The 12,007-nt window shown below is 34.0% G+C and overlaps 2 protein-coding genes across 2 annotated transcripts in view; both read right to left on the bottom strand.

Annotated features, from left to right (window-relative positions):
- Nucleotides 1-2: 2 nt before the first annotated feature.
- cavin4b (caveolae associated protein 4b) lies at nt 3-6,862 on the bottom strand. The gene is made up of 2 exons (XM_073830446.1): nt 6,255-6,862; nt 3-1,414 (listed from the first exon to the last, which is right to left on the bottom strand). The coding sequence occupies exons 1-2, from the start codon at nt 6,618-6,620 to the stop codon at nt 830-832; spliced, it is 951 nt and encodes a 316-aa protein (XP_073686547.1). The 5' UTR covers nt 6,621-6,862; the 3' UTR covers nt 3-829.
- Nucleotides 6,863-7,762: 900 nt separating this feature from the next.
- Nucleotides 7,763-12,007, bottom strand: part of tmeff1b (transmembrane protein with EGF-like and two follistatin-like domains 1b) — a 31,391-nt gene continuing 27,146 nt past the window's right edge. The window contains exons 6-10 of the mRNA XM_073830850.1: nt 10,759-10,907; nt 10,592-10,648; nt 10,341-10,461; nt 10,068-10,229; nt 7,763-8,572 (exon numbers count right to left, since the gene is read on the bottom strand). Coding sequence (XP_073686951.1) covers nt 8,497-8,572; nt 10,068-10,229; nt 10,341-10,461; nt 10,592-10,648; nt 10,759-10,907 — 565 coding nt within the window. The 3' untranslated portion in view covers nt 7,763-8,496. The remainder of the gene's footprint in view (nt 8,573-10,067; nt 10,230-10,340; nt 10,462-10,591; nt 10,649-10,758; nt 10,908-12,007) is intronic.

Below are 12,007 nucleotides of genomic sequence, written 5' to 3' on the forward strand. Positions count from 1 at the left end.
GATTGAGTTAATATGTTTATTTAAAAATACTACATCTGAATGGAGGTTAGACTGCAAAAGTTGTTTTTTAGAGTTTACACAGAAAGGCACAGAAAAATATTGTTTATAAATGACTTGTCTGCATAGTTATATTTCAAACACCACTACAACATCTAAATTGAAAAATTCTAAACTCATCCACAGTTGACATGCTGGATGTCAATTGAGTTCTCCAGAGAAAGTCCAAAATACACCTCTCTGTAGATTATTTGTAAATTCAGCTATTCAAATACATTTTCTTAAAAATGTTTTTACACACACTCAGCAAATGCCAATTCATAAAGGGTGCACTCAGTCATTTTTCTTCAAAACGTTTAACCCTTAAGAATGAATAGAGACATCTTACAAAAATCTATTTTATTCTACACGAACTGGGTCTTTTATCATCTACCTTGTGCTTTCATGATGCTACATCCACTCCCATAGGTGGCAGTATAAAGACAAAGAAAATCACTGAGTGCACCATAATGTTAGCTGAAATTAAATTAAAAACCATAGCCTAGTCATCTCAGTACATTGGATTTAACATTCATAACCCTTCATAGTCCATAGTAGATGTAAACAAGAAAATCAAAAAAGAGAAAAAGAAAAAGAAAAAAAACCTAGGGTATTGTTTGTATCGTACAACTTCCTTGATTCGTTCATTCAGTTGTCGTAAGAACCATCCACTTATCCACACACTTAGAAGCAAGATCTCCGATCTTCCCAATCTTCCACCTTCAAGTTCTCCATAATCGAATTCATATCTGTACATTAGTCTTTCCCAAATGTGACTGTCAAGACTCACCGCTTAAGAAAGCTGCTTCATATCATACATCGGCACTTCCGATTCCTCGCCCTTGCCCTCATCTTCTTGTTTCTCCGTTGGCTCCGTGTAGGCCACGCCAGGGCTGGACTTGCGGCCTTTCGGTGGTGGGACGGGCGCTGTTCCTTCCGTGGTCCCTATTGCTCCTTCCTGACCTTCAGCCACCGTCCTTTCCTTCTTCAGGTTGAGTTTTGCTGGCACGGTTTTCGTGATGGTTTCCTTGAAACGCTCACCAGACTGTTTCAGGCGTTCCCCAGACTGGCGGATTTTCTCACGCCGCTCGGCTGTTACTATGCGCTCACCCAGCTTGTTGACCTTGGTGCCCAGGTTCTCTTTGGTCTTAGTCATGTTCTCACGGGAGAAGGTCTGCTTCAGGCTTTCGATGCGCTTCAGGCCGGTCTTCTTTAGTTTGGCAGCAGTAGACGAGTCGGCCTCCTCAACGACCATGTATTCCTCATCCGAGTCGGGAAGCGGGGCGTCCGGGGCATCTGGGTCTATGGAAGCGTCTCCGCCTGTTGCTCCTTTTGGGGATCCTTTAGGAGCAGCTACAGCTGGGACCTCATTATCTCCCTGTATGAAGAGAATACATTTACCATAAATTTAGTATACTTTTACCATGTATAGCACAGCTGAGACCTTAAATCAAATGGTTGTAGGCAACTTAAAAGACAAAAACTGCAAAAAAAATGTCATAGTTTACTCATCTATAGTTTGTAAATGTTTCCTGTTTAATCATTAAATCATAAATTAAACAAACATGGGTTATTGTGCTACAAGAAAATATGAATTATATCTTTAGCCTCCATTCTTCAACACAGAAGTAGACTTCTGGTTCAGTAGCTGCTATAGGAAAATAACGCAAAGAATAACAAAGTGCAGTAAACGGTAAAACTGTTTGCATTACAAACAGTGTTTATAATTAAGATAATGCATTAAAATAATATGGTAAAACGCCAATTTGCAATATTAAGCAGTAAAATTAGCTGATTTGTACAGCTGAAAAAGCTGGACACGGATGAGACCGGAAGCTGGACCCCTATATTTTACAAACGGCTGTGCATGCTTTTATGGGAAAAATAAGGTGGATACAGAACTAAATTATTATGTAATCAGTTCTCAAGACAAAATGCCTTTACAAAAATGAACCATGGTTTTACTACAAATAAAATTAAAAAAACATGTTACTATAGTTAAACCATGGTAACCACAAATTAACCATGGTTGTCCTACACTAACCATAGTTTAACCATAGCATGTGTAGTAAAACTGGTAATCAATAAACCTTTACTTTTACTATGATAAAATCATGGTTAATTTTCATAAGGGCGTTAAAAATGTGAAAACTAACCATAAATCATGCATAAGTAGGATAGCACAATAAGGCATGAAGGATGTGTGACTGATTACTTTCCAAATCAATAAGTATGTGATAGAAATAGTGACTTGGCTTGAAATTATTTTATTTTTTACTTGTATCTTGTTCTCTAATGCTTCCGCTAAGACAAAATAGTCTATTACAATGTACAAAACAATCGCCCAAACTGCAAGAAGAATATTACAGTAATATTAACACTGAAGTCCTCTGAGGTCATTTTCGCTACTGTCGACAACTAAGAGGTAAGATATTTAACTTAACCTAAGATATGTAACGTAATTTAAGACGTAAGACATTGACAATTGCGTTTGAAAGAAGAGACCGCGAATCCGCGGAGTGATATGAAAGACGTGAAAGTAGCGCCTGCGTCAGAAAGAATCAAGTGTTCCAGAAAGCCATTTAATAACTTGCTCAGGAGAAAATTCAGACGACGATTAAATACTTTTACGTTTAGTTTTGGTTCACAATTTGATATCAAACGTAATGTAAAATACAGGTTTTAAGCAAAATCAGTTAACAATAACAGCATTATTCAACTAAAAAACAATTAGGCAGTATCTAAAGTCAAAGACTATAGTATAGAATACCCAAAGACATGTCACTCGTGTAGTTTTGAATGGGGAGTCTATGGGAAAAATGCAACGTTCATTATGGCCGCGAAGCCCCGCCTTCTTAGTGAAAGAGCCAATAGTTGATTAGATAAGTCAGCGCATCACTGCAGCTGCAGTTAGAATTCCCGGTTGCTATAGAAACAATCGGCGCTCAGACGTGCGCTCAGTACTGCGCATGCGCAATGGTTCATCAAACCGGAAAAAATAAGCGTTTTTTAACGCTATTGGAGCACAAGGAACCATATTTATGAGGCAGTTCTTGTTGGATTTCTTTGGAGATTTAAAATATGAAATGTAATCGTAAGCTTGGTGAACAGTTTTGGAGAATTTGATGTTTCCCCATTCAAACAGATAGGAGCTGCACTTGCTTGCCCGAGAGGCGTTTCAAAGATGGCCGCCGAGTGACATGACTTGCCTTAAAGGGACTCTGCTAAAGTGCAGAGAACTTGGAAGAAAACTGTTAATGGCTGTTAATCCATCGGATCACACAGTGGTTTGCAAAAAAAGTTTTAAATCTGTTTTAAAAGGGTTTATATAAAATGAGTAGTGTACTGTTGCATAACTCATACATAACATTAACCTGTGGTAGCTCAGTAAGGTTAACGTTATATAAAAAGGCTAATAGCTGTATTAGTGACTCAAGTTACGTGACTCACTCAGTCATGCACTAAAACTAGTTACCACTTCTGATAAATAGTCGCAGTGCTTTATACAGGAACAACATGCTCATTTTTATAAAAGAAAAAGATAACATACAACCAACGTTTAACAAGTTATTAAAGACTCTGTCGACAGCTTTTTTAACCATCACTCTGTCAGACGCTATAGCACTATATTAGGACATGAAGCTTCAGTGCAGCTCTCAGAATAACCCTGAACAAATCTGTCAGCTGTTCTCCTCACGGTACAAGAGACGATCAAACCCATGGGCACTAATTAAAAGATTGCTAGAGAAAGAAAATATGAGCTTATTTGTGTACATTAGTAGCCAATTAGTCCAAAAAGATTCTATTTTCTTCTAGAAAAGTCTATTTTATTATATATATTTTTTATGACAAACATTCTAATTGTAAATTTTACATAATTATGAAGTTGAAAAATAATAAGGTGTCTTAAAATCAAATCTAGCTACAGTAATTGGGCCACCCTAATACAAGCCATCCAAATGCAATAAAGTTATTTCAAACAACAGCAGATCTATTGCAGAAGTATGAAACAGCATTTCCAGATTTAGCATTGAGACTCCATGATGTCATAACCGTACTCGATCATAATCTGATTTCAGACATCTAGGTGCGTTTTAAACAACAGCGGTATTCCAAATAAGGCTTTGTAGTTCATTCGCTTATGCACTAAAGAGTGTATATTAATTCATTTTTACTCCTTCACGGATCGCATTACATGGTTTATCTGCCTGTTACTCAAGACATCCTGCCACATATCAGATAAAATGGCCGCCAACCTAATCCTCCATTCTCAGTGGGGACTGGCAGAACATTCCTGCTGTATTGCTTTTGGCTCTAGGCCACATGACCTTCTAATGTACCAGGATTTATCTTGGATCAAGCGAGACCTTGTATCTTGAAATAATCTGTCTATCTTTAATAAGCCCATTTGCTCAAGATGAAATCTTGAAGAATAAGCTCAGAGCAATGGAAAAAGGTCTGCTTATTGTAAGGTACGTTTTCAAAATTAGAGATCCAAAACCAGAAAAACCTAGTCCGAAAAGTTGAAACGTTGTAGGACAAGCAAGGAGTCAAAAAATAATCGCTGCATGCAGTTTCCACCCTATTCTGGGGTGCGTTTCCAAAATTACACCTGCTTTAGGAATCCAAACTTCATTTGGAACCCAGAAAACAACAGTCCAAAAGTTGAAATGTTGTAGAACAATCTGAGAGTCAAAAATCAATCGATACATAGAGTTTCAACTATCATTTGGAATCCAAAAACCCTGTCCAAAAGTTAAAATGTTGTAGGACAATCTAAGAGTCCAAAAACAATCATGGCGTTTCAACCAGGAGGCAAGCAAAAAAGGCCTGTTATTTTAGGTAAATATCCAAAATTACACCTTCTTTAGGGAGCCAAACTTCATGTGGAACCCAGGAAAACCCAGTCCAAAAGTTGAAATGTTGTAGAGCAATCTAAGACTCAATAAATAGCCGATGTATAGCATTTCAACCATGGGTAAAGAAAAGAAGTTCACTATTCTAAGATATGTTTCCAAAATTAAGCCTGCTTTAGAGATCCAAGCTTCATTTGGAATCCAGAAAAACCTAGTCCAAAAGTGAAAATTTGTAAAATGTTGTAGGATAGTATAAAAGTAAAAAAAATAATCGATTTATGGAGTTTCAACCATGAGGAAAACAAAAAGGTCCCTTATTCTAGGTACATTTCTTAAATTAGACCTGTTTTAGGGATCCAAACTTTATGTGGAACCCAGGAAAACCCAGTCCAAAAGTTAAAATATTGTAGGACAAAAGAGAGAAAAGACTCAAAAAATAATCAAAGCATGAAATTTCAGCTATGAACAAAGGAAAAGGTCCACTATTCTAAGGTACTTTCCCAAAATGAGATCTGCTTTAGGGATCAAAACTTTAGTCATTTGTAATAAAAAAAAAACAGTTTAAAAGTTGAAATGTTGTAGAACAATCTAAGACTCAAAACATAGTTGATGAATGGAGTTTCAATTATGAGCAAACGAAATAGGTCCATTATTCTACTACGTTTCCAAAATTAGACCCGCTTTGAGGATCCAAACTGTATTTAAAACCGGAAAAAACCCGGTCCAAAAGTTAAAATGTTGTAGGACAAGACTCAAAAAATAATTAATGCATGGAGTTTCAACCATGATCGAACGAAAGAGGGACACTGTTCTAGGTACGTTTCTAAAATTAGAACCGCTTTGAGGATCCAACTTCATGTGGAACCCAGAAAAACCCAGTCCAAAAGTAAAAATATTGTAGGACAATCTAAGACTCAAAAAAATAATCGATGCATGGAGTTTGAACTATATACAAAGGAAAATGTCCACTATTCTAAGGTACGTTTCCAAAATTAGACCTGCGTTAGAGATCCAAACTTCATATGGAACCCAAAAAATTCTAGTTCAAAAGTTAAAATGTTGTAGGACAATCTGAGAGTCAAAAATCAGTCGATGCATAGAGTTTCAACTATTAGCAAAGGAAAAAGGTCCACTATTCTAAGGTACATTTCCAAAATTAGACCTGGTTTAGGGATCCAAACTTAATTAGGAGCCCAGAAAAACCCAGTCCAACGGTTGTAGGACAATATTAGAGTCCAAAAAATTATCAATGCATGTAGTTTCAACTTGAGAAAAGTAAAAGGTCCACTATTCTAATGTAAGTTTCCAAAATTAGAACCACTTTAGAGATCCAACCCCAAAAATCCAGCCCAAAAGTCTTACCTGGTAGATGACGACACGGAACTTGTTCTTGTTCAGCAGCTCGACTTGGGTTTCCTCCACCTTCTTAACGCGTATGTTCTGCTTCTCCACCCGGACACGGACGTCCTTGACGTGACAGCTGACCTTGCGCGTCTTCTCCAGAAGTTTCTCCACGCTGCTACTCGTAGCCGTGTGCTCCTTCGTCAGCTTCACCACGTCCGTCTGGATGGTCTTCACAGTGTTCTCCAGCTCCAGCTGCCTCTCCTCCATGCGTTGCTGGCAAGCCTGCACATTGTCAATGATCCCGGACACTCTCTCCAACAAAGAGAAGATGTTCAGAGTGCTGGGCTCGTCCGCCACACCTGCCAATCCCAGTTTGTCGGCCATGCTCGTCCTTGTAACCCAGTGAGGACCCTAGACTAGAACTGCCGAAGGTCTCAGATCCTGCTACGGTGGATTTCTGTTGATCGTGGGGCCGTGGTGGGCCCTGGAAGACACTTGGATGAGACAGACTCGCCCTCTGGCTGGAACTTCATGGACGTTCTGGAGAATATAGAAGCTCCACCCTTCCTGTATATAGGGAACACAAGGTTCAAAGGCCAGACACAGAGGGAATGACTGGAAAAGAGGGCAGAGGGGTTGGAAGGGGGCACCGAACCAACTCACCATGAATTCAGCGTTATAAATATCCACAGTAAAGTGACACCTTGACGTTTTTAGAAGATGCGTGTGCAGCTGAGATAATGGAAACCCCCTTCATTCTCAATCACACTAAAGAGTTATGTTTCCTCAAAGAAAAGGTTATATTTTGTTGCACAAACAATACCAAGATGTTCCATCACTCATAGTCACCTGATTGTCCAACTTTGGATGAAAGCTTTCCGCTTTACCATTACTACGTTTGATAAGTTTAACAACTGAGGGAGCAATTTGCTCAAAACCATGTTCACAATGCTTTATGATCGACTCCAAGTATGATTTTGACCTGGGGAAGATGATCCACCTCAAGATGAACTGTCCAAACCCGTGAAATGATGCCACCAGCTGCAGTCTATTCTTAAACCCAGAACCATCTATAATTACTCATCACTCCTGTCATAGCCGAGCGAGGCTTACTTAATTCTCCAGAACTCTTCATTCAGCTGATACTCGACACCACTTTCCTACACACAAAATCTCACGTGAGCAAACAGTCAAACTTTTGTGGTCGGATCGTTTTTCTGCAAATAGCTGCTTCTTGATGCAATCTGTCATCTTAGAATTTGAGAAGCCAAGATGTCACTCTTAAAGGGACAGTTCATCCAAAATTCATTTACTCACCCTTAACTTCTTTGTGTTCAACAGATGAAATATCATACAGGTGCAGCTGCACAACCACATGAAGTCTTGATGCTAATGATTTTAACATGTCAAATTAAAAGTGCTTGAACTGGATTCTTAAAATTGGATTACTCTGAGAGATTGTATTACTCAGGACAAGCCACATCTGAATTAACACCGCGTGTATGTGTAAAGGCAACAAAAATATCTGTAAGACTGAGAATTAAATTTTATTAAATCTACAGCACTGGACACAGTTTCACAGGTCATGCGATATGCAGTTCATAGAATTAAATTAATGTCAATAATGTTCGTTTCAACATTAACAACACCGATAACATTAGAACAGAAAAACTACAAACATTTCAACATTGATAAGATTAGCTAGTCAAACACGTTGCATTTCATTCTCTGGAATTCCCTTCAAAAGAAAGTGTAAACGTCACCACGTCGTCGGCGCACTTGTTCATGTCCAATTGAATTTGGTGTTCAGCTAAGTTTGATTTGAGGAAATCAAAATCAAATCAAAGGGGGCAGTTATAGACAGAGTTAATATTTTCAGTCAAGAAGCACATTCCATGAAAATCGAGGACGTCCGTTTTTGCGGTACAGTTCGTGTGCCGAGAGTTACATTTAACGATACGTGAAAAAACCTGGTACCACAATCTTAAAAAAAAAAATCAAAATAAAATCAAAACAAAAACTTGACATAAAAGAGCTGGCTTTTATCATTCATTTGACAGTGTTTTGCCACTGACATCCAAGTACCTAAAATGTCCTGAAAACAAGAAAACAATAAGGCACCATCCAATAAAATAAAATAAAATTTAAATCGATAATAACCTTATTGTCCAGAGTCAAGAAAGCACAAAACAAAAAAAGCACATTAAAACTGTAATCCACTCGGTACAAAAAGTATAAAAAAAATAAAAATAAAAATAAGCTACATCATCCTTGAAGAGGCGTTTGATGAAAAGTTCTGCTTTTGCCGTCTTCCACGATTGTTCTTAGGGCATTTCCTGTAAAAAACAAAAACAAAATAATAATAATTAAATAATTGCAAATTTATTATATATAATTAATATATTATATATAAATTTGTATTATTTTATTTTTATTTTATACATTTTCAAATGTTAAAGTTTGCCTTTATGCTTTTTATAAAAAAGTAGATATGGGGAAGATATATATAAAATTACTATATAAAATAAAAATATATACAATTTAATGTGTGTGTGTGTGTATATATATATATATATATATATATATATATATATAACCAACAAAAATCATGTAACGTAATAAAAAAATATATATAATAAATATATAAATTTGTACTTTTTAATTTTATAGATTTTCAAATTTAGCTTTTATAATTTTAAAAAATATATACTTTTTTATAAAATTACAAAAAAAATTAAATATATAATTTACACTTAATATAAATAAATTATTAAAAAATATATAATTATACATAATAAACATATATTTATATAAAAATTAGTTTTTTTATTTTATTAATTTTCTAATTTTGCTTTTTAAAGTATACTTTTTTATAAAATTACAAAAAATATATACATTTTTTATAAAATTACAAAAAAATATAATTTATACTTTAAAATCAAATAAATTATTAAAATAATATAATATAAAAAATATATAATTATACATAATAAACATATATATGTTTATATAAATTATATACTGAATTAAATATTTTTGTAATTTTATAAAAGTATATATATATACTTTTTTATAAAATTACAAAAATATTTAATTCAGTATATAATTTATATTTTAAATTCTCTCTATTCAACAAAAACATGTAACTTAAATTGAGCGTGACTAATTAATTATTTTAATAAAAAAATAATAAATATTTTTTATAATAAATATATATATATATAAATTGGTATTTTTTATTTTTATTTTATATTTTTATACAAGTTTTGCTTTTATGCTTTTTAAAATTTTTTATTATTTTTATAAAATTATCAAAAATAAGTTCTGTATATAATCTATATTTTAAAATATATAAACTAAGTTTGAAAAATATAATATATGCACTGTGTAAATATAAATCTTAAATAAGCTCAAATTTCTAATTTAATCAATTTTAAGAAAATGCATGAATTTCATGCATGCTCTCAAAAGATGCTAACATTTTAATTTTTGTTTAATGACAAATTGAGTGACTAATTAATTAAATGAATTTTAAAAATAAACAATTGCAAACTAATATGTAATTACATAAAATATTTTACATAAATTAGTATTTTTTAATTAAGAGGAAAAAAAATGTATTTATGTTTTTTTTTTAAATGTATACATTTTTGTAAAATTATAAAAACCATATATAATATAAAATAAAGACACTGTGTAAATATAAATCTTAAATTAGCTCAAATTTTCTGTTTTCATCAGTTTTAAAAAATGCATTAAGGTCATGCATGCATTCAAAAGATTCTAAAATGTAATTGTTAAATATTATTAATTTTTCCCTCTAGCACTTACCTGGTAATACACATGACAACTGCCACAATAATGGCGATCTGCACGGCTCCAATGATAGCAGCTATGAGCACATAATGAAGTTTCTGTCCACTGGGTACCACATAGAGGATGTTAAAGTCAGCGATCTCATCACACTGTGTCCCCGTGTAACCAGAATCACACCTGTGGAAAAACAAAAAACCATCTCAAACTCATTTTCCAACAGATGTCCCATTTTAATGAGCACCTGAAAGGATGCACACAGTTCCTTGCAACCAAATACAAGACGCTCACCGGCAGGAGGCGATGCCGTAATTAAATTCACACTGGCCATGTACGCAGAAGTTGGCATAGTCGTCCGTGCAGGGAACGGGCATCCAGCCGTATCCTTTTCCTTCACCGGCTTTTGCTGGGTCTAAAAATACAACAATCGATTTACAATTTGAACTCCATTGCTGAAAGTAGCACATTTAGCTGATAGATAGCTTTAACACGTAAATATTCAGAACTATATTAACAGTGACGATGATCAGAAATGCACTTACCTGGAAATTCAGGCTTGTATGGAAGTCCAGCTTCAGTTTTCTTAGCTTTGTCTTTATCTAAGTGATGAAAAAGCAAAGACGAATTGGCTTTGGTAGACAAACTATCATTCAAAATCTCACATAAATATTGAGGTATAAATATTGCTCTGACTGTGACAGGATCTGACCTGGGCATCTCCCTAAATGTTTGACATCAATCTGTTCCTGCTTCATACAGGACGCCTCTCGCACCAGGCAGGGGTTGTGGTAGGAGTTTCCGTCTGTGCCGCACACCGGATTCTCATTGTGCCCGCTGCAGTCGATTTTACACGAGCAGCTGCAACATTAAAAAAAGAAGAGCAGACAGATTTAAATGTGGTGAGTCTCATTTGTACTATGAATTATTCAAGGCCAAACATTTCACTGGTACAACAAGCACTTTCCCAGTAACAAATGTTTTTCATAAAGCTTAAGTATGGAAGCTTGTTTCAGCCCCAGCATGAAAAATTTAAAAAGGAAGAAAAGTCTGAATTGTGAGATATAAGCTTGCAAATGTGAGGAAAAAAAACAACTGTCAGATAAAAAGTCGCAAATCCCTTTTTGTACTTTTTCAGAACTGTAAGATAAACTCAGAGAAGTCAGAATTGTGAGAATATAGTATAAATTTATTATTTTGGATTTCTGACTTTTTCTTGGAATTTTGAGATTAAAAAAATTGAAATTCCCTTTTTAATTTTTTATTCTGTGGTGGAAACAGGCTTCCATAAATCAGGGTTATTGTTGACTAAATGGAAGCCTGGTATAGTAATTTTGTTGAGTATTTTAAGTACTAAAATAACAAAAACTAAACATTTTTTTTCATAAAAACCTGAAACGAATAAAAAATAAAATACTCAACAAAATTACGAAAACTGGCTTAAATGATAATAATAATAGTAATAATAATCATAATCATAAAAAATAAACATGAACTGAAAAAAAATAACAAAATATAAAAAAAATATAACTTAATTTAGGTATTTGTCAAAGCAACATTTCTCATTTTCATTTATTTTCATTTAGATGAAGTACTTAAAAAACTAAATTCAAAATTTCTTTTTTTATTTTTATCTTATATTAACTAAAACTAAAATGATAAGATAATAATAATAATTTACATGAAATAAAATAAACATGAACTGAAAAAAAGAAATAAAATATTTTAAAATTTTTTACTTAATTTAGGTAGTTGTCAAGGTAACATCTCTCATTTTTATTTTCATTTCATTTACTAATATTATGAAAACAGGCATTCATAAATCAATCAGGGTTATTATGGTTAACTAAAACTGAAATATTAAAAAACAAATAAATAATAATAATTATATATATATATATTAAATTAAACTAAATTTAGGTAGCTGTCAAAGCAACATTTCTCATTCTTATTTAATGTTT

This window comes from Garra rufa, chromosome 24, assembly GCF_049309525.1.
Source record: "Garra rufa chromosome 24, GarRuf1.0, whole genome shotgun sequence".
Classification (NCBI taxonomy): Eukaryota; Metazoa; Chordata; class Actinopteri; order Cypriniformes; family Cyprinidae; genus Garra; species Garra rufa.

Excerpts from the sequence above, each read along its gene's own strand:
- cavin4b (XM_073830446.1), bottom strand. The coding sequence starts at position 6,620 with ATGGCCGACAAACTGGGATTGGCAGGTGTGGCGGACGAGCCCAGCACT. Across the intron at positions 1,415-6,254 it reads TCCGTGTCGTCATCTACCAG|GGAGATAATGAGGTCCCAGC; the intron begins GTAAGACTTTTG and ends CTCTTCATACAG.